Source organism: Rhodamnia argentea, chromosome 5, assembly GCF_020921035.1.
Source record: "Rhodamnia argentea isolate NSW1041297 chromosome 5, ASM2092103v1, whole genome shotgun sequence".
Classification (NCBI taxonomy): Eukaryota; Viridiplantae; Streptophyta; class Magnoliopsida; order Myrtales; family Myrtaceae; genus Rhodamnia; species Rhodamnia argentea.
In genome coordinates this window covers 27,145,050-27,163,251 of record NC_063154.1, presented here as the reverse complement: position 1 = coordinate 27,163,251, position 18,202 = coordinate 27,145,050, and the positions used below count along the sequence as shown (strand labels likewise).

General features: G+C 41.6%; 2 protein-coding genes across 2 annotated transcripts; both read right to left on the bottom strand.

Annotated features, from left to right (window-relative positions):
* Positions 1-185: 185 nt before the first annotated feature.
* LOC115755144 (pentatricopeptide repeat-containing protein At1g03100, mitochondrial) lies at positions 186-3,334 on the bottom strand. Its single transcript, XM_030694450.2, has one exon. The coding sequence runs from the start codon at positions 3,128-3,130 to the stop codon at positions 767-769; it is 2,364 nt and encodes a 787-aa protein (XP_030550310.1). The 5' UTR covers positions 3,131-3,334; the 3' UTR covers positions 186-766.
* A 2,020-nt stretch (positions 3,335-5,354) lies between these two features.
* LOC115755145 (beta-xylosidase/alpha-L-arabinofuranosidase 2-like) lies at positions 5,355-10,263 on the bottom strand. Its single transcript, XM_030694451.2, has 7 exons — positions 9,489-10,263; positions 7,611-7,898; positions 7,337-7,506; positions 7,152-7,249; positions 6,708-7,058; positions 6,193-6,603; positions 5,355-6,103 (listed from the first exon to the last, which is right to left on the bottom strand). Exons 1-7 carry the CDS (start codon positions 9,933-9,935, stop codon positions 5,532-5,534), a joined length of 2,337 nt encoding a protein of 778 aa, XP_030550311.1. The 5' UTR covers positions 9,936-10,263; the 3' UTR covers positions 5,355-5,531.
* Between the last annotated feature and the right edge of the window lie 7,939 nt (positions 10,264-18,202).

The following is an 18,202-nucleotide window of genomic DNA, read 5'->3' as shown; positions in this document are numbered from 1 at the left end:
GTTCAATCAGGTGCTCACTGATAGGTTAGTCATTGATTACATTGTTCAAGGATGAGAATTTGTATACATATGCTGCAAAGTGCAAACAGCTGTTCGGAATCCTCAGATTCTGTGCGGAGCTGCACACTGTTCTAGATTCACCTGGACTTGTTCTAGTAGTCAAAACTCTATGCCTTTTATGTTTAATTGAATATGCATACCAGAAATGAATAAGAACGATTTCTAACTTCAGAGAGATTCATGTTGATGTGAAAAAAATACAGTAAATACGGTCAGAGGGATAAGAATACAACAGAAAGCATGGATGGCAAAAGAACCTTGTTTTAACTAGATTGGAAGGGTTACAAGGCTGCATACTGTCTATACATACTTTTGTCTGATCCATAATGAGTTAGTGCCCAAAACAAGCCGCAGCTCAAAATGGCATGATTGTCCTCTGAATTCATTTGCTTCCTAGCAAAAAATACAGCAACTAGAAAACAACAACAAAAACATATAAGAAGCTCACCTAGTGAAAAAAAATAATAGAATAGCTGGACCATAAAACTTGCCTGTACATGAAGACATCTTTCTTGTCATCTCTCTCTTGCCAATGTTAAATGACAGTATATTCTCAGAAAGGTGCACTTGGTCCCCTCCCCCAGCAATATGGAGACAGCAATGAATCAACTTCTGATGCCAGCAACTCTGACTGCAGAACACAATCTAGTTTGAGTTATTGCTTGATCAACATCTAAGAGCAACAAGAAGTGTGGTCGATCCTTCTTCAATTCAATCCTACCCATTTTTTGAAAGTCAATGCTGCTTCTCTCTTGTTCAGTTGAGCTTCGCTCTGGAATTTGGGAGCCTTACCCTTGTAAAGTGTTTTATGGTACTTTAGGAAGAGCGTGCGATATTTATACTTGTCAACAAACATGTTTCCTTTTTCCATCATTCCAACAACCTCATTTGCTCGAGCAAAAAACCCACCTCTCACAAAAGTATAGAGTACAGAATCCAAGAGTTCCTGATCAAACTTTATTGGGGAGGAAGCAGAGAGAGCTTTCATTTCACCCCACAGCTCAGTTACCTCCACATATTTTCCTCCGATAGCAGCATACCCAGTCACCATAGAATGGAATGTCTGTGCATTAGGGGTATGCCCTAGACTGCGCATTTTCTTCAAAGCTTTCTCTGCATCCTGCATTAGTCTCTTCTTGCAGAAAAAATGAATGACGTTGTTCCAACCATGAACACCACAATCAAAGCTCTGACCTTCTTTGATTTCCTGCAAGAGCTTTGACATGAGACCTGCCTCACCACTCTCAGCACAACCCTTGACCAATAAATCAAACTCTCGATGACCTAATCGAGGTATTTTAGAATCTTTCATCTCTCTAAATAGGTTAAGTGCTCCTTGAGTATCATCATGAAGAACCCTAGACTGGATCATTGCCTCGTAAGAGCTTGCATCTAGCTGGATGCCTGCTTTACGAGCATCTCGGAGAAGTGATGTCACCTCTGTGGCTCGGTTGGCTTTGCAATATGCTTTCAAGAGAGAAGAATACACAGCAGAACCTGTTCTAACCCCAGCCAAATGCATCTCGTCAAGGAGATCGTATGCCTGATCCAACCAACCAAGTAAAATGCACGAATTAATGACATGAACCAAGGCCGAACTATCATTCGAAACAGGCAAGTCTTCTTTCTCTGCCTTAATAAGGAAATCTGCCAAATCCTTGATGTTGTCAGCTTCAAGAAAAGCCTTAACCAATTTCGCATATATGTTCTCTGTTGGTTGAAGAATCCCACGGTGAGTTGTCACCAGTTCCACTTGCACCTGCAACTTAGCCAACAACCCAGTAAGAGCATGCTCTGCCTCAGTCTGCAGCTTCTCGAACTTACGATCTTTAGAGAACTCTTCATACGATATAATAGCTTGTTGTTTCAATGACACTTTCTCCAGGAAGTCCAATCTGCTATTTTGATCACTTTGACCAGAAACTACTCCACCAGTCAAACCATTACCCTTCCTAGTACCATCGAATGCGAACGTAGCAGCAGCAAGTGAGTTTTTTGCTTCCTTTGCCTTGCGCAGCATATCCAAAACCATGCTGGACGCAGAATGTAGATCCCCAAACTTCAAATGGCAAGTAAGCAAACAATTGTAAAATTGCCGGAACTGCATATCAGTTAGGTTCGGAGCTTCCTCTATGTGCCTCTGAAGCTTCTTCAGCTCCTCTCGACGGCCATTCCTCTCATGTATATGTGCCATAATAATCAATAAGTTTGTGTCAGCTTTAATCTGTATCCGTGGCATCATGTCAAGGAGTTGCTCTGCTTTCCTGCAAGTATCAAACAAGAGGCACCCGGCCAAAGCAATGTTAAAAGCAGTAGTATTGGGCTTCATAGCAACCAAAGGCGCATTGCTCTTTTTACGAGGATCGACTCGTCCATCTTGAAACAAATAACCAATCTCAAGAACAAGTTCAGCTGCGAGATAAGCTCCAGGTGCTGTTTGAGACATGTAAGCCAAGATCGCGGACCAAGCCGCAACGGGGGGATACTCTTCCATGTCGACCAACTTCCTCAACATAGTAGATGCAGCAATTGGTAACCCACCCTTCGTGAGACCGAAAGAGAGATAAATTAGAGTTTCCTTCTCAAACAAGTTCTGCTTACCCTCCTCGAAAGCGCATTCCACCAACCCATACGCTTTCTTGAGCCACTGGACATCGAGGGTTTCGGTGAAACTCACTATAAGCTTGTGCACCACAGACTTTCTGGGAAACCCTTCCATTTGCATATGTAGCTCATACAACTTCCATGCATCATCATGCCTACGCTCGTCAACTGCGGCCACCAATTCACTGCTGAGTTTAGCAGGATCTCTAGCCTGCACCAACACCGTCTCAACGAACGATGAATAGCTAGCTACACAATGCCTATTGACTTCGCTCTCGATAAGTTTCGATGCAAAACCATCTTTCTCCACATTAAACAAAGAACGGACAGACCGATGGCACTTGCAAGCTCGAGGGTATTGTCTGATTGTGGCCCTACCTATAACGTGCTCATCAGCGAGAGGCAACCGCCAATTCAAGAGAGGATCTTTCTTGATCGAACGACCCAGTTTCCTAACGAACAGCATTCCCCTGAGAAATTCTTGCAAGAAGACGGGACAAGGAACACCACAAGTTATGCCAAACTGTAGCAAAACAAGATTCGCAACCCTCACCTGGGAGGAGATTTCAGGCGCCGCTCCTGGTCGATCAAGTATTTTTCCGAAATCCCAAGGAGACGCTCATCACCCGTTCGACCAAATGCCAGAAAGAAGCCGCGGCTTGCTATCTGCATAGTACGCTGTACGGGCTGTTTCCGGGTTTTTCTCTCACGAAACTTGTGAGAGTGAAGATTGAAGAGTACAAACTTATTTAACGCCTTAAACTTATTAAATTCTTATACAAAATTATCAACTTTAATTTGAGTGATTTGTAAATTTTTCTTGAATTTTAATTAACGACTGCTTTTAGTATATTAAATCTATCAGGATCATTTCTCATAAATATTTTATCCGATCGATCTTTTATAGCAAATTACCACGAAAACGCCGATCATCATTTGACTAGTATATCAATTTTTTCTCGAATTGAATTACTAACTAATTTGAGCTTATTGATTTTTATTTAAATTATTAGACCTACATTTTTACGGTCCCTTCGAAATTATCACCTTTTGTTGTAACTATCCCATTAAATTTGCTCTTACCATGTTTTCGAACCTTAGTTTGAATCATTATCAACTTTTATCCGATTAAATTACGAATTGATTTTAGCTCACCAAGTCATATTCGAAATACCTACCAACAGTTTTTTTTCCTTTTTTGTGCTTTTCTCCCTTCAATTACTAAGTTCTATATTTATCATCAAAGTCTACCAATTGTTAAAGTTATTAACTTTTATACGAAATTACTAACTTATAAGTGGAGTGATTTAGTAACTTTTGTCCAACTGACTTGCTAACTAGTTTTACTTTATTAACTCCTATCTCCGTCAATTTCCAACATTATTTGGTCCCTTTGAAGTTAAGATCTTTTGGGGCAACTTCCAACATTGCAACTTACAAACATGTTGCAACTACTAACTTAATTTAGGGTGCGCTTGCTTCGCAAAGAACACGTGATTTGAATCATTTTATAAAATCGATCGCATGTACCACTTACTATAATAATTGAATGAAAAATATTTTCTTCGCCCATAATTATACTAATGTATTAATTTGTATCGATAATGAAAATATCTTTTGATGACTAGTTTTTCTGAGAAATATAACCAATCACTTTTAGGAAAATGATAATGATTTATCAATACTATTTCAATTATGAAATATAACTAATTTGACCGTGTCAACTCGTTTTTGAGTCAGCTACCAAAATTTATTTACTCAATTCCAAATTACCTATGCGAAAAAAAAAATACAAATTACCAACTTTCGTAACAATTTATCAATAGTTATTTACATAACTTATCATCGTGTTAAAATTATTACTTCTTATGCAGTATTACGACCTTAATTTGAATAAGTTTATCTATTTTATCTCCAACTAAGTTACAAGCTAATCTTAGTTTATTGATTAGTAACTTTAACGGACAATACGTTGCACAAATGAATATTGTTAACTAATTGGAATAGCCAATAATTTCGATACAGCCATCGATAATTAGCACTTCTAAAAAGCAGAGATAAGCACGTTGGAAGTCTTAAAAATTGTCACGAAAGTGAAATTAAGTTATAAAACTTGCAAAAAGTGCAATTAAGTCATAAAATTTGTTAGAAAATGCAACCGAGTCCTCAAATTTTAAAAAAGTATAATCTTGGTGAAATCAAGTCTTTCCGTTAATTGCACTCTTTTGAAAGTTCGATGACTTGATTGTACTTTCGTGACAAGTTTTAGGACATCACTGTAATTTTTTTGAAAATTTTAGAATTCGGTTGCATTTTCGTAATAAGTTTTAGGATTTGATTGCACTTTTTAAAAGTTTTAAGGCTCACTTGCACTCTCAGTACACTTACCGCTAAAAGAAAGTTGTCAATCATGATTTTCCCAAACAACTTCTCATGGTTATCAACACTTTGACAAAATTCCCAATTTTATCCACTCAAATCTCCAGAATTGTGAACATTGTGTGGAACTGTGTTGTGCATGACAATACACGCTCCTTTGTTTCTTTGATTTGTGATTGGCTTGGTCTATTGTAATAACTTCACCTTATAGTCATTAGTCACTGGGATCCGGATCGCCTAACATTAGGGTTCCCGCTAGTCACCGATGTAAATTAGAAAGAAAGAAAAGAAAGAAGGTGGCTGCACATGGGAGTAAAAACATCCATTTGCTTTTTGAACAATTTGGATACATGAGAATTGGTTGAGAGACTTCTTGTGAGCATCTCCCAAACTTTTATCACTTTGATTTCCGAGTCATTCGGCAATGTAGCACCGTAAATCGGCGAGAGCTTAAGAATTTCGTCGCGGGTTCGGGGAGAGCCGGGCGGTCAAATCCGCACGCTCAACCCATGCTTCAAGTCCCCGACGTGGAGGACGTGCGCCCCCAAGGCGACCTTCCGGCGGCCGACCTCGTCAACCACGCTCAGATCCTTGCAAACGTCGACCCTGAACTGCACCTGTGCCTCACTTTTTGAGGCCAAGAACACCTTCTCGAAGCCCAGCAGGTGCTTCTGAGGCGACCTGTGCACCGATGGAGGGCTGCTGAACAAGAACACCGTGTGGCTCCCGCTGAAGCTTCCAACGTTCTTGACTCTCAGGTGCACGTCGAAGGTCGAATTCGCGCACGTCTCGCCCGTGGCGTCCAAGGATTCGCATGCCGACGAGTGGCAAACGTGGCCTTCCTCTAAGGGCATGGACACAAGCTGGGGCGCTTGGACTAGACGGTGGCTGAATTTGGAGTAGCTCAGCCCGTCCCCGAATGCGTACACGGTCGGCCCGGTGTAGAAGCGGTATGTCCTGCCCGGGTAGCCCGTGGCGGGGTCGGGCCTCATGTTCATGTTCGTCATTGGGACGGCGTCGGCGTACGACTGCGGATACCATGTCATTGGCAATCTTCCACCTGATTCAAGAAAAAGTTCAGCGACTCGTGAATCAGAATTTGAATGGAGGATTGCAAAATTTGAAGTGGCCACAGACTCTGAATCTTACTAGGATTATGGTTCCCGAAAATCACGTCCGCCATCGCTGCGCCGCCGGCTTCGCCGGGGTAACCGACCCACAAAATGCTTGTGATCTTGTCGTTGTCCTTGGCGAACGACACGTCCATCCCTCCCCCCGACATGATCACGAGGATCACAGGCCCCTTCGACACATTCGCCACTTCCGAGACCAACAGCGACTGCTGGCCTGGAAGGTGGAGGTCGACCCGGTCGAAACCCTCCCTCTCGATCGACTGGTCGGCGCCCATCACGAGCACCGTTGCATCCGCCGAGGCCGCGGCTTTCTTCGCGTCATCTGTCTGGGCCGTGCCGCATCCTACGTCCGCACAGCCGGCCACATACGTTGTCGAAACGACAGCTGCTAGGCCTTGCAAAGGTGTCACGTACTTGCAAGGAGTGCCTGAAAGGAACATAGGAGTACTGATTAAGGTATTTTCCAGGACGGATACAAACAATGAAGCTGATCGAATGTTCCGCCGTCTATCGCATAAACTCTTCGTTTACCTTCGTAGTTCCCGATCATGGTTTTCGTGACATTGGCATTGGGTCCGATCACTGCCAAGGACTTTATGGCGGTCGAGGACAGGGGCAATGATCCTGCCGTGTTCTTAAGCAACACAATCCCTTGCCTCGCGGCTTCCCGGGCGAGCTCCTGGTTGCTCGGTGTGCACACGTCGTCCGGGCCAAGCTTTCCATACAACTGCTTCCTTGGATCCCCATCGAAGAAGCCGAGCCTCATCAGCGTGGCAAAATTGTTAGAGATGGCCTTGTCGACCGCCGATTCATTCAACAGTCCACCTTTCACCGCCGCTTCAGTGTGTTGGCCTAGGAAAGATCCGCAATTGAGATCCAACCCTGTCAAAAAGGGAATCAGAGTCGTCGAACGGCAAATTTTCAAACGCCTTCATCGCAATTGATCAAAGTATGATATGAAACTTTTGTGTCTACCTGCCAAAATGGCCTTAGCTGCAGCCTCTTCTGGCGTTTTAGTATAGTGCTGGGAATTGTAGAACACGTCCACTGAATCGCAATCCGAAACGATATATCTGCATTAACCGATCCTTCCACATAAATAATGTCGCAATAATTGATCGAGTGCATCGAACGGCAATGCACGAGCAGCGGAATGTTACCCGTTTAATTTCCATTCTCCTCGGACGATCCCGGCGAGAAGGTTTGGGTCTGCACACATTGGAATACCATTAACCTGGTTGTAGGAGCACATCACACTCGCGACATTGCCGTCGAGGACACAACTCTTGAACGGCGGTTGAAACGTATCATCTAAATCTTGTTGCGTTACCTAATCAGTCCACCACAAGCGATGCGAGAGATTAACTTGACGCAGTTATGCATATAACTGGTTGATAAATCAAATCAAATAACAACGCAAAATTGTTGTTTTACCACAGCGTTGAAGTGGTACCGATCGACACCTTTCCAGTTATCGATGTCATACGCTGTATAATGTTTGCAGCAGGCAGCAACTTTAAGCCGGTCCGCATTTCCATCGTCGCTCTGTTGTAGGCCTCTGACATAACCCGACGCGTACTTGCTCGAGAGCAGCGGATCTTCCCCCGGCGTTTCCTGGCCCCGTCCCCATCTCGGGTCCCTGAATATGTTGACGTTCGGGGACCAAAATGTTAATCCAGCCAGCCCGACGTTGTGCATCGCCCGGGCTTCTGTCGAAACCACCTGCTTCAACAAAGCTACTGTGTAATTCATCTACTCTTCTCTATATCATTTGCACAGAGCTTAAAAACGTCACTTTTCGCCCCAGTCGGGATAACAAACTTATTCATTTTCCAACCGCAGTCACCGCGATGGCGACAGTAAGCAAGATAGTGTGAATTTTAGGGCATTTGAATGAAACAGTAGTATAAATAGAAGACAAGAAGCGGATCATGATGATCGATGACTGAATCGCTAGGAAAAGACTCAGGCGCGTTTCTTTCTTCCACCTTTCAGCCAAAATTTAAGGTGGCTTAACCCATCATTTTCGTGTATTTTTCGATCACATCTTATCTATCCTTCCCGACATACTCGAAACTCCGGCCAAACCATCTATACTTCTCCTCTTCTTTTGTTCCTTTGGATGAAATGTCTTCTGTTTCCAGCATTAACTATTGAAGTTGGTCCCCCATTGAGTGCAGAGGAAGGAACCATTGTGTGCAAATGATAACAGAAATACTCATGACACACCACCTTCTTGTAAGCTCCATTGTCATTATCATCTCCACCAAATAAAACACACACCAATCAAACCCAAATGATGGTTCCATGCTCACATTAATGCAAAAGTCTTTCTTCTATTTTCTTTTGACTTTAATGTATGCAAAAATTTCCACATTACAGTAACCTTACATAGGATCAAAACCTACCAAAATCTTGGGTCAACATTACATTATTTTCCCACAATAGTACAGACAACTCGGTGAAGGTTGTTTGATGAAGTTTTTTTTTTTTTTTTTTGTCAAACATTGCAGTGGGAACAGGCAAGCATGCATAGACTTTAGCTGGTGCCTTTTAAGCCAGTTAGCTTTCTGTTAATTTCTCTTGGGGAGGTTGCACTTACTGCAATTTATATGGTGTACAGCTAAAAAGGTTGTACCAACTGGTACCAGAGTGGTTGAGGACCCAACCACAAGATCTGCCGATTTCATCACTGCAATTTCACCTCGAAAAGGCAGATCATCTGAAGCAAATGTGTGTGGTGGGTGCTTCTTGATCTCGCAGTTTGTGGGTTCGGATTCAAATCAGGGCTTCTTTGACGCCGCATTTGAGAGAGTTAAAGACATGGAATGGTGATCAAGATGTGGGACACTACAGTTTTCGAGGTACGGCAGCGGAATGTCGACACAAATCAACTTGAATATTAGGGGCAGAGGCGGGCGGGCGGATGCGGATACTTAGATTGAAGGAGTGACATAAACAAAAAATTCATGGGAATCTTAGCACGGCGTAAACATTTACCTTGACATGAAACTTTATATGTCACGGTATAAAGTTACTAAATTCACTGTACGCCCAGCATCTACCGATTCCAGAGTGACGGTGGCCGGTGGTCCCCGCCAGCCGTCACTATGGCCGCAGGTGCTTCGCAACATGCACTTTCTTATCATGTTGGATAGAAGTTTTGGGCCTTTTTTCTATCATGTCTTGCATGATGCGAGCAACTACAACGCGCAGAATCGAATACATTATCCTGCTCCGCATGCGAAAGTCAAAAACAGAGAGGCACAAGAAAGAGAAGCGTGAGGGAGCGAATGATGTGAACTCGCTAACCTTCCCAATGGTCTCGAACAGGGTGGCGTTGAACGAGGCCGCCGTCAGGATGACCTGAGGGAAGCTGGTCGCCCCTGGGACGAGGCTCGAGAACTTGGTCCCGGGCCCGACGTACGACACCCCGTGCAGCGCCTCCGACCACCACTCGTACTTGGGGATCCCCAGGCTGTCCACATTGCCCGCGTCGTTCACCAAGAACCCGATCTTCTCCTGCAGAGTCAGCCGCTTCACCAGGTCCGCCACCCGCGCCTCGACCCCCAACGACGCGTTGCAGAACCCGAAGGCGGCGAGACTCGGGTCCCCGTCCACGTCGCAAGCGAAGACCGGCTTGGGCGACTGGCCCGCGACGAACCGGACGCCGAAGACGGCGCACCAGAACGCATGAATGCAGCAGAGGCAGAGCAAAACAGAGCACACCGTCGGCGCTCTGTTCTGGGCAGAGGTCATGCTGTGTGGGCGGGGGACCTCCCAAAAAAGCAACTCCCCTAAACGAATTCAGTGGCTTGCGCACACGGGGAAGAGGGCGAGCGATTTCGCGGGGTTATATAAGGGGGGAATGCGGTGGTGGAACAGGGGAAGGCAGTTTGTTTTATAGCAGCCCGTGATTGCTAATGGGCGATTGCACGAAAAAGGAGAGGAAGAAAACGAGACCGCGAGCAATGGCGCGCGCTACAGAGGATGCCAACGGGGAGAATCTAATGTGTCTATACATATACTGGTGGGGGATAGTGCACTAGTGGATAAAGCACTACACGAGTCCGTGATTGGGTTTCTCTCTCTCTGTGTCTCCTCTTTCTCTCTCTTCTGTAAAAAAAAAAAAAAGGGCTCTGCTTTTCGTTTGGATGCTTCTGCCTACTTGTCTGAATACGTAGAGAGAGAGAGAGGGGAAGGTGGCAGAGTGGTCAGCAAGCAGTGTCAATGGCGGGAATGACCGTGTCTTTTGGTCTGCTCTTTCGAGTTTTAAGGTTCTCGTGAAAAATAAGGGGCGGGCTAATGAATCGGGCTTCGGAGATGGGCGAGAGACACGGGACGGCGGATTTTTTTTTTTTTTTTTTTGGTTTGTTGGAGAATTTAACGCCGAATTTTCTCGTAGATGGAGATGAATGGCTAAAAAGGAAAAAAAAAAGAAAAAAGAAAAGCCACGTCACAATTTGCACCCACTTTACAATTTTGGGGGATTAAGATTGAATCTAGGCTTTTTATTTATTTATTTTTCCTCCTTCTTTCTACTCCTTCCTTCTCCAATTGCGAGCACCGCCACCGTGTCGCCACCACCTCCCATCGGAGATTGAAAGCTCAATGACCTCCCAAATCTAGTGTCGCCCCGCGAACTATAGTCACTGGTGTCAGAGGGAGAACATAAGTCCTAGGGATAGGGGGAGATGGTGACGGCGAGCTCGCAATGAGCAATTGCTATGAGGGGAGATGAGAAGCAACGAGCGGCTAAGGTGAAGGGAGAAGGGAGGAAAGAATTCGAGGTTTTTTTTTTTTTTTAAAAACCTTGTGCATGTTAAAATGTCAAATTCAGAAATTTTAATTATCGATGGAGAGAGACCGCACGTGTTTGGAGATGTGAAATTTGACGATAAATCAATTGACACATAATCGTTTTCATATTGGGTGGGTTGCTCATGATTCTTGAATCTCAAGTCAACAATCGCATGAACCGAAGACGTTATGTCACATGGAAGGGAGACAATCCCGGTTCGATTTTCTTTCCACCTTATTAGGCAGGTAAATTTGTCATGTTATTAGCATTAACGTCGAGTCATGCAAGAAAACAGAAGCAATGATAAAGATTTTGATCAACGGACGAGGCCGGTCTAGCCGCCATCCCATGAATTTACCGTTCACCTTCTTGGAAGCGAAGGAAACTTTATTCCGAAAAAATCAAAATGAAGAAAAAAAAATCGAAATCTTGTTTACCCTAATAATACTTTGTGACAAAAATTATTAACAAATCATTAGACCTCGCCATAGGTTCGAAGTTCCTAGGACTCTGTAATGATTGTGGCAGAGATTCCTTTGCTTGGGATGATTCGGGTACTATCGAAAATTCCAAATTGATGTACCGCAGCACATCTACCACCGATACCATATTTACATCAAATTAATTATCATTTCATCGAAATTCGTAAACCGATGTAGTTATGCCACATTTACAGTAAATTAATTTTTATGTCATTGAAAATCCAAATCGGTACGATCATGCCGTACACACCGTAAATTTCATACTCACAAAAGAAATCCCAAATTACTAAAATCTTAGATTGGGAAGTCCCTGAAATCCATCATTATGGAGATTTGGGATTTTTATGGCATGAAATTAGTTGAGGGTAAATGTGACCGCCCCTTTTACGATGATCGAAACTGTGGGAAGTTGTTAGAATAGGCTCTGGGAAGTACTTCGTGAAGATTAACGATACAAAATTTAATGCAAACTAGTTTCGCTATTATTAAGAATTAGGGCTGATACCATTAAAAGTTTCAAACTAGTACCTCATGGCACATTTACTCCCACCCATGATCCAAATCTACCATTCATTAATATTCCATCTCATATTTCGTTACAATGCATGTGTGTTATCACATGTGGCAGACGACTACGAGGCAATTCGACACGGAGAATGACAAATCTGACGTGAAAAATCCACGTTATTGACACGTGCGCATTTACGAATCAGTGGATCGAATGCCGACGGAGGATGGATTTGGGTCGTGATGTCCATTTGGTATTGTCAATAAGATGAAAATTAATTTGAAAGTAAACGCGTCATGGGTACCGATTTGTGTCTTTAGGATTATAACTACAAAATTCGACACGCATGCTCAGTTCTCACGATACATTATACATTACACAACAACATGTTACATTACAAAAGAAACGGGAAAGACATGAGCCGACGATGAAGTTGCAATGATCCTATCATGAAAAAAACGAAAGATAACGTTAATTTTGTACCATACCATATGCACAATCAATGCGACCTCAATTGAGCTTTCTAGAAAACGAAATGGTTGGTGCCTTTGGTGGACCGTTCCTTTGGTGGCCCCTTTAGTCCTTCAATACACATCTTGTTCGTATGTACTTTGTTCCAATTTCGAGATGCTTTCGAACTCGAATTGGACAAAATGCACGCCAGAAAAATGGTCCAAAAAATTTGACTTTAAATCAAGAAGAACAAGCGTCTTCTTCGCTCAATGTTGACACGAGAAATTCATTTTTTTTATATTTTTTTTCAAGATGTGGAATCGTGTAATCATTTTTCGAAAAATACTTTTCCAATTACTCATTTTTCACGAAACGGTATGCAAAATCTCCTCATGCGAGAACCAAAACCTACCAAAATCTCGTGTCCAACATTACTCTTTTTTTTTTCCACAATAGTACAGATAACTTGGTTGATGAAGTTTTTGTCAAACTTTACAGCGGGAACAAGCAGGCATGCATAGACTTTAGCTGGTGCCTTTAAAGTCAGTCAGCTCTCTTTCTACTTCTGGCATTGCGAGCACCGCCACCGTGTCTGCCGCCACCTCCGACCGGAGATTGAAGCTCAATGACCTCCCAAATCTAGTGTCGCCCGCTATCCGTAGTCACCGGTGTCAAAGGGAGGACATAAGTCCTAGGGACAAGGGGAGGTGATGGCGGCGAGCTTGCGACGGCTCCGAGGGGCGATGAGAAGAGAGAGACGGAAGGATAAGGCAGGAAAGAATTCGAGTTCTCTTTCTTTTTTTTTTTTTACCTTCTGCATGTTAAAATGTCAAATTCAAAAATTTTAATATGTTGATGGAGAGAGACCGCATGTGTTTGGATATGCGAAATTTGACGATAAATCAATCGACACGGGGAATCGTTTCGTACTGGGTGGGTCGCTCATGACTATCGAATCTCAAGTCAACAATCGCATGAGTCAATGTTGCTATGTCACATGGAAAGAACATAACCCCGGTTCGAATTTCTTGGCACTCTGTGTAGGTAAAATTGTCATGTTATAGGCATTGACCTGAAGTCATACAATAAGACAGAAGCAATGATAAATGATTCGATCCGATGGGCGTGGCTTGTCTAGCCGCCGTATTATTATTCACCTTCTTCGAAACAAGGGAAATTTTATACGGGACAAAGGAAAATGAAAATAAAAATAAAAAAATCGAAATTTGTTTACCCTATTGATACTTTGAGACAAGGATTATTGACATATCACAAGTTCCTAGGACTCAAGAATGATTGTGGCAGTGCCCTTTCGCAAGGATGGTTCGGATCACGCGGGCTCGAAATGCTGAAAAATAGCATTTTTTTCGGAGGGCTAATATTATAAAAAAAAATTGGTAAGTAAAATATTATAAAGTTAATATCACGAAAAATTGTAAATTGGTATATTCATGATAAGTTTATCCTAAATTATTTTTTTGGCATCAATAAATCCAAAATTAGTGCACATGTGACAAATTTAATCCAAATTATTTTTTTTATCTCAATAAACTCCAAACTAGTACATATGTGACAAATTTATCCAAAACTATTTTTTTATCACAAAAAATCCAAACCGGTACACATGTCACAAAATTTACCCCTCGTTGATGTTCGTTAAATCAGGTTAATATCGTGAAAAATCCAAAACTAATACATCAGTAACAAACAAAGGATAAAAATCTCAAATTGGTATACTCATCAACTATCACTTACCACCCAACTCAACAATTTGATTGTGAAATTTAACGAAAATAAACGAAGTTTAAATTTATCGTAAATGTACCAGTTTTGGGTAAATTTGTCACATGTGAATCAATTTGAAGTTTTTTTTGGTAAAAAAAATAGTTTGAGTAAATTTATCATATGTGTATTAGTTTTGGTTTTTTTGTGGTCAAAAGAATAGTTTGAAGGTAAACTTGTCACAAATGTACCAATTTCGGCTTTTTCGTAGTATTAAACCAATACTATAAAAGAATCTCAATTTAATACACTGATGCCACACTTACACACATTAATTATCGTCTCATCAAGGTTCCGAATTGGTGTACTTACATCACATTTACCCCAAACTAATTTTTGTGTTATAAGACTCCCAAAAAAATACATTCATGCCATATTCTCGCCATAACAAAAAATCCCAAATTTCCAAATTCTTAGAATGGGAAATCCCTAAAATCCCTAATTCTGGTGATCTGGGATTTTTTTTTTTGGCATGAAATCAATTTAGGGTAGATGTGACATAGGACTACCGATTTGAGATTTTTTATAGTATAATTTTTTTCTTGAGATAAATATGACAGGGGTGCCAATTTGAATTTTTTATTATACGAGAATTAATTTGGGTAAATGTGACAAAGATATACCAAATTGAGATTTTTTTTTAAAGTACGAGCCATTTTAATGATGATCAAAACTGGGTGGCATTTTTGGAGTTGGCTCTAGTAACTACTTTGTCATGATTAACCATACGGAATCTAATCCAGAATAGTTCCACTCTCATGAAGAATTAGGATTGACACCATTAAAAGTCTCAAACTAGTAATCCATGACACATTCACTCACAAATTAATTTACGTCTCACAAAAAATCAAACCAATACCCATGACCCAAATCTACATCGGTCAGTATTTCATCCAATATCTCATTATTATCCATGTCATGTCATCACACGTGACAGACGATTGCAAAGCGGATCGGACATGACGTGGAAAATACACGTGTGTTAACATGCACGCATTTTGACGAAATACTGGACACAATGCCGACGGAGGATGGATTTGATTGGGGCACCCATTTAGTATTTTTTGTGGGACAAAAATTAGTTTGAAGTAAATGCGTTATGAAGTATCGGCTTGGGACTTCAGGAATATAATTATGACATTCGACATGCATGCTCAATTATCATAATACATTGTACATTACATCACAACATACTATACTCCAAAAGAAAAGGGAAAGATCATGAGCCGACAAAGGAGTTGGAACGATTCTATCATAAAAAATGAAGATAACGTTAATTTTTTATTATCCCATATGTACAATCGATGCGCCACCAATCAAGCTTATATAAAACGAAAGAGTTGGTGCCTTTGGTGGACCCTATTGGTCTTTCAATACACATCTTGTTTGTTTGTATGAACTTTGTTGCCATTTCGAGATGCTGTCGAGCTCAACTAGGACAAAATGCACGCAAGAAAATGGTCCCAAAAAAAGAAAATTTGAATTTCTTTATGGAGTTTGATGTTAAATCATGAAGAGCAAGCGTCTTCTTCACCCAATGTTGACGTGAGAAATTCATTTTTCATTTTTTTTTAAATGTCGAATCGTGTAAGCATAGATTGGGTTCGATGCTACAAGTCGGTTTAAGGCACGAACTCAAGATGCCGCTAAAGATAAGCCGACCATGTAATGCGACGCGAAGAACTCTAAAATAAAATGTTGAACTTATCGTGCGGATGCTAATTTAGTCATAAACTTTTTAATTCGGCCAATTTAATCATACACCTTTTAACGATTTCTCAATGTAGCTCTTCTGATCAATTTTGGCCGGAAATCTTTAATGTGGACACCGGCCATCCTACGTGGCATGACTAGTGTTGGCAGTGACAAATTTTACAAATAAAAAAAAACAAAATTTTTTTCTTTCTTTTTTAAATTCAAAAGACAAAAAAAAAAAAATTATTCACATCAAGACAAATTATGCCACGTAGGACGATCAATGCCCACTTTAGCGATCCCCGATAAAAAATGGCTGAAATGACTATGTTGGCGAATCGTCGGGAGATGTAGAACTAAATTGCTCAGATTAAAAAGTTGGGGATTAATAAATTTAATTTTTTCTTAATTATTTTCTCAAGACCGCAATGACCCTCGTATCGCGCAATCTTGATTTGATCCTTAATAATAATGACCATGAGCACCGAATAACCCAATCGACACTCTATTCGTTTCGCATTAGGTGTGTTGGTCATAATCCTTGAATCTCAAAATCAACAATTGCATCAATGAATGTCGTCGATATGTCACATGGAAGGGACGCGACCCGGTTCAATTTTCTTTGTACTTCATCTCCTTTTCTCTCTTTTGGTCTTCACTCGAGATAACGGATCATTCAAGAAAACGGAAGCGATACCGGTGAGACGTGATCGAATCGAGATTTGATTTACCCTATTGGGACTTTGTGACAGAGATAATCGATATACCTTGCTATAAGTTCAAAGTCCGGTAAATTTATTGAAAAAATTCTTAATCTATTATATTTATGTCAATTTTGATCAGAAACTGCTTATATGAATAACAACCATCTTACGTGGCACGACGGATGAATAACTTTGATGATTTTAGTTTTTTTATTTTCAATATTTTTTATTTTTCTTACCTTTAATTTCTTTTTTTCCCAATTGTGGGTCAGCGAGGTCGCCGGACTAGACCAACCAAGATTTTTTTTATTTTTTATTTTTTATTCCAAAGGAAATCCTAATCAATGCTTCTTTCTTTTCTTTTTTTTTAAATGTTGGGAAACTCCTAAGGGGAATAGAAGAAGAAGAAATCAACGGCTCTAGAACCAGTCCTGGAATTGTTCGGTGCAGTGCCGTTCTAGGATCGGGTGGGCCGATCCTTGATTCCACAAACTGAGAACCTAGCCCGTGCTATCCGGTTCTAGATTCCAGGAAGAAATCAACAGCTCTGGAACCCGTCCCGGAATTGATCGGTGCGGTCTGGTTCTAGGATCGGGTGGGCCGATCCTCGATTCCACATACTAAGAACCTAGCCCGTCCGATCCGGTTCTAGATTCCAGGATAAGAATCAATCCACTTTGAAACCAATCATCCCTAATTACTTCATACCAAATTGTGTTCCGAAAGAGAAGGGGAAAGATCATAAGCCAACAATGGGGTCGGAATGATTCTAACATGAAAAAAAAAAACAAGACCCCATTAATTTTGTAGTATCCGTCCCATACACTCAATCATTGCAATGCCTATCGAGCTTGTATTAAACGAAATGGTTGGTGCCTTCGATTGGACCCAGTTGGCGCTTCCATGACCACCTTTTCGTTTGCGTTTACTTTGTTGCCACTTCAAGATGCTTTCGAACTCCAAAGACAACAAATCGCACGCAACAAAATGGTGCAAAAAAGAAAGGAAGCGAGTTTCTTTATCGAGTCGGGTGTCCAATCAAGAAGAACAGGCGTCGGCTTCACTCAATGTTGACATTAGAAATCGATTTCCCTTTTGCTAAAAGCAAAAGAAGGAATGAAAGAAAAACAATGTGAACTCGAAAAGATCCAAAACTTCACTTATCGTACACACCTCAGCTTCAATTGAGTTGTGCATCACCACGTACGGTAGAAGACACGCAACAGGCCAAGCCGCACCGGCAAAAGACCGCGACCGGGGGAGAACAAGCAATTCCCCTCGACGATTGAGTGGAAAAGGCGCGAAAGGATGGGGATGTGGTCCTGGCTACTTGTGGCTCATCGGTCGACATTATTATCGAACGAAAATCGTTATTAATTTCCGTCCTTCACGTCTATGCATTTTCTTTATCAAGATCGCTCTCTGAGGATGAATGGGATGCTTTCGATAAGGATTACTATTGACTAGATCTAATCGGCATGAGTCGGGCTAGGACAATGACAATGACCCCTAATCCATGATCAGAGGATAATAATGAGCTTTGCTCATAACATGATCGACTTAATTGGGCGGTCCCCATTCGAGAAGGAAACATGCTTTGT

Excerpts from the sequence above, each read along its gene's own strand:
- LOC115755144 (XM_030694450.2), bottom strand. The coding sequence starts at position 3,130 with ATGCTGTTCGTTAGGAAACTGGGTCGTTCGATCAAGAAAGATCCTCTC.
- LOC115755145 (XM_030694451.2), bottom strand. The coding sequence starts at position 9,935 with ATGACCTCTGCCCAGAACAGAGCGCCGACGGTGTGCTCTGTTTTGCTC. Across the intron at positions 7,250-7,336 it reads GGAGAATGGAAATTAAACGG|ATATATCGTTTCGGATTGCG; the intron begins GTAACATTCCGC and ends CGGTTAATGCAG. Across the intron at positions 6,604-6,707 it reads CATGATCGGGAACTACGAAG|GCACTCCTTGCAAGTACGTG; the intron begins GTAAACGAAGAG and ends TGTTCCTTTCAG.